The sequence below is a fragment of the Arctopsyche grandis genome, chromosome 3, assembly GCF_051622035.1.
Source record: "Arctopsyche grandis isolate Sample6627 chromosome 3, ASM5162203v2, whole genome shotgun sequence".
NCBI classification, from domain to species: domain Eukaryota; kingdom Metazoa; phylum Arthropoda; class Insecta; order Trichoptera; family Hydropsychidae; genus Arctopsyche; species Arctopsyche grandis.
The window spans coordinates 35,149,238-35,153,588 of NC_135357.1; the positions used below are offsets into that span (position 1 = coordinate 35,149,238).

At 43.1% G+C, this 4,351-nt stretch overlaps 1 protein-coding gene across 1 annotated transcript; it reads left to right on the forward strand.

Annotated features, from left to right (window-relative positions):
* The first annotated feature begins 1,765 nt into the window (after positions 1-1,765).
* On the forward strand, positions 1,766-2,147 carry LOC143909466 (histone H2B-like). The gene has a single exon (XM_077427459.1). It carries the CDS (start codon positions 1,767-1,769, stop codon positions 2,145-2,147), a length of 381 nt encoding a protein of 126 aa, XP_077283585.1. The 5' UTR covers position 1,766.
* The last annotated feature ends 2,204 nt before the right edge of the window (positions 2,148-4,351 follow it).

The window sequence follows — 4,351 nt, forward strand, 5'->3', positions numbered from 1 at the left end:
TTGTCTACTCCACCGCCGATAAAGCGGAAGCCCTAGCTGACAGTCTCCAGGACCAATTTTCTCTCTCAAACTCTAACCTGCAAAGTGACTTTTGCCAAATGGTTAAAAGCTCCGTCAATAGCTACCTCGAAAACCCAGCCCCAGTACCCATTGTCGCCACTTCGCCGCTTGAAGTCCTAAACATCATCAAAACCATCGCCGCCAAAAAGGCCCCTGGCCCTGACGGAATTTCCAACAAAGCTCTAAAAGAACTCCCTCAAAAAGCCATCGCTGCACTCACAGCTATACTAAATGCCACCAACAGAATCTGCTACTTTCCGAGTCAATGGAAACTCGCCAATGTCATTCTCATCAGAAAACCCTACTCGAACCCCTCCCTCGCAACAAGCTACCGACCCATCAGCTTACTATCCTCGTGATAGACGGCTTCGACCGCAACATGTCTACTGGAGCAATCTTCCTATACATTTCCAAAGCCTTCGATAAAGTTTGGCACTCTGGCCTCCTTTACAAAATGATTGATTGCTGCCAACATCACCCCCCACTCAATACGATCTATCGCATCCTTCCTAAGAGAAAGGAAATTTCAGGTCAAACTCAAGGACCACATATCAACCCAGCGAGGCATCTCCGCTGGGGTACCCCAAGGCTCCATCCTCGGCCCCACGCTATACAACCTGTACCCACACGACATACCCACTCCTACACATAGGTACACAAACATCGCACAGTATGCCGACGACACTGCCATCTTAGCGAGCTCCGTCAGCCCCAAGGGAGTTTCGCTCGCCCTCCAGAAGTACTCGGACCAACTGGTAGCGTGGTACGATAAATGGCTGATGAAAATCAACCCGGACAAAAGTCAGGCAATATTCTTCTCCAGACGTAAATATCGGTGCAAACCAGCCATGCCAGTAATTATAAACGACCAACCAGTCAACTGGACCAAGTCTACCCACTACCTGGGGGTAATAATCGACCGCAGATTAACCTGAAAACCCCACATCACTAACGCGGTGCGTAGAGCTAGGGCAGTTGCGTCAAAGCTTTACCCACTATGCAAACCAAACAACAAACTCTCGCTTAAAAACAAGTGCTTGCTGTATAAATCCATCATTCGCCCACAAATCACGTACGCGAGCCCCGTGTGGGCTCACACTACCATCTCCAACAGATCCATACTCAGACTGCAGACAGTACAAAACAAATTCTTGCGTGCCGCGGGCAACTACGACTGGTACACAAGAAACACTATAATTCACAATGACCTAAACATTGACTACCTTGACAAACACGTACACAAACTTGTCGTAAACTACTTCAAGTCTCTCGGCAAGGTAGACAATCCCTTAATAAATTCCCTCAGCAAGACTAAACTAATAATTAACCAAAGGCCCATCGACATTCTGAAGATGGGTATAGGCTAAAATTAGCATCCATTTAACTAACCACACTCAACCACCTCCAAACGGTCCATACCCGTTAACCACCCACTAACACACTAACCCCGACAGTATCCCACAGATGTTGCACTAATTTTGCTTAGTGTTCCAGATCGACAAACACTCCACAAGCGAGCAGCCGCCAGCCCGCACCACAAACATCACCGAGAGTCCGATCCCATACAACTCGTTCGATAGATAGGTTAAGGGAGTGTCACTACCCTATAAACTATCGTTAAAACGCAGCCACAAAGAAGAAGTTGAAGCTCATTCTGAAGCGTTCTCTCGTATTGGCAGCGTCCCTTTGGATCACTGCGATACACGATGCCGCCCAAGACTAGTGGAAAGGCCGCCAAGAAATCTGGGGGCAAAGCCCAGAAGAACATCTCCAAGGGGGATGGAAAAAAGAAGAACAAGCGCAGGAGGAAGGAGAGCTACGCCATCTACATCTACAAGGTGTTGAAGCAGGTGCACCCCGACACCGGCATCTCGTCGAAGGCGATGAGCATCATGAACAGCTTCGTCAACGACATCTTCGAGCGCATCGCAGCCGAGGCTTCTCGTCTCGCCCACTACAACAAGCGCTCCACCATCACTTCTCGCGAAATCCAGACTGCAGTCCGTCTCCTGCTTCCAGGAGAGTTGGCCAAGCACGCCGTCTCTGAAGGCACCAAAGCCGTCACCAAGTACACCAGCTCCAAGTAGACGCCAACGTTCTAACGTTGAAGAACATCAAAAGGCCCTTTTCAGGGCCACCAATGCTCTTTACAAATAAAAATTTGGTTTAAAATGAACAGTTTCATCATTTGCATATTGGTATTTTTATACTGCACTCATTGGTGTAATATGGCGATTAACAGTCCCAACTACCTCCTTTTTTATTTGTTTTATTTTTACATGATAATGCCACTCAGCTTAGTTTTTTCATTAAGTAGTTCCAAGTGCTGTTATCTTTTTTTAGGTGTACAACGTTTTTTTGCAGTTTTTTACCTGACTAATTTATACATTGTGGTCAACACGATAATTCAACTAAATAATAAAGGTGCGGAAGCGTGTTTTTTTCCAGGAAAGGGCAAATTACTAAGCAAAATTAAAGTGTGCGAAACAAACCAATGCCCTCAGCTTATGCACACATATACATGGACAAATTCCATTTCATATCATTGTAGATCAAGAAATGCTACTGATAGCGTGAATTTTCATCGATTTACATGCGTTTATTGTAATGTGATTTCTTCTTCTTCTTTGTGGCTGCGTTTTATCGATAGTTTATAGGGTAGTGACACTCCCTTAACCTATCTATCGAACGTGTTGTATGGGATCGGACTCTATGTGATTTCAAACGAAACCGATTCGTTTATTAAAGTCCGGTAGCCCTGAAAAGTTGTTCGTTCACCAAAGTAAACGAAGATGAAACAAATATTGCCCACATGGTTAATGTACGCAAGGCAGTAGTTCAAATAATAAATTTTATTAAGCGTAATTATGTATTTGTTATACAAATGTCGAATATATACATACATATGTAGCTCAGATGAAAGTTTAAAACCGAAAACTTTGTAAATGGTTTGGTGGCTCTGAAAAGGGCCTTTTTTATTGACGATGTCGATTAATTAGTTAACCGCCGAATCCGTAGAGGGTGCGACCTTGTCTCTTGAGCACAAGAACCACTGATTTTGACTAATTTTTTACATTTTCTATAATTAATAGTATGTGCATACATGCTAACTATTAAGTCTCCAATTTTATCGTAGTGTTGCGTAGGGGTGGGTGGAGGATCCAAGTAAAAAGCCAACAGTCGTTTCACAGCATTTATTTATGATTAAGGAGTTACACGTATTGCTAGTGTTCAATCCAGAATGACATGATATCGCCTACGTACCGCCTTATAAGGGGTAGATCTCTCAGGACGTCTAATCTGTTTACCTACAGTATAGTCACGTATTCGGATATGTATTCCCACGGTATGAGAAGTGCAATCATTGTTTAGCTTTCATGCACTTAGCTCGTCGCTAATCCCTAAAACCACTTACACCGGTCTCACGGTCTCTCAGGACGTCTACCCGTCTTAATCCGCTCGCAGTTACTCGGCGGCTCTGTTTAGTATACGTTACATTGCCCCCCACTTAGGTCAAATCGTCCCGATTGACCAACAAATCATAACTGATAAATCTGCAGTAGTTACATTTATCTTCGATATCAGTCACAGTTACATTTACCATTACAGTCGTTATCTTTACAGTTACAATGGAAACAATGACATTTAAAATCTATTACCGTTACATTAACGTTACTTTTACAATTTAAATTCTGTTACAGTTAGATTAACGTCACCTTTACAATTTAAACAATTACATTAAACCTTCGTTAAACTTCAATTTACGACACCTTTACAATGTAAACAAAAACATTTAAAATTTCGTTACACTACGATTTACGTCACCTTTACAATGGAAACAATTACATGAAAACTTTCGTTAAACTTCAATTTACGAAACCTTTACAATGGAAACAATTACATAAAACTTTCATTACACTTCACTTTACGTCACCTTTACAATGGAAACAATTACAGTTATATTTCTAATCCCCTAAAATTAGTCATCCGATGTTTTACATTTGGAAATCATTCTTTGTCAGCTCTTCGGTCCAAAATTTTCTCACGTGTTTGGTCCATGTTGCTCGTATCACCAAAGTCCAAATTTGCTATGGCAGCCCCGTATTCCTGTCATGTGGTCCAGCATCCTGCTGCAGACCAACGTTCAACCCAGAACGTGCTCCAAAGCCATGTCCCACAAGAATGGCTCCCATCCTCACAAAAGTGACTTGGTCCATGTCTCTCGTGTCACCATCGTCCAAATTTGCTACGGTGGCCCAGTGTTCCTCTGTCATGTGGCCCAGCATCTTGC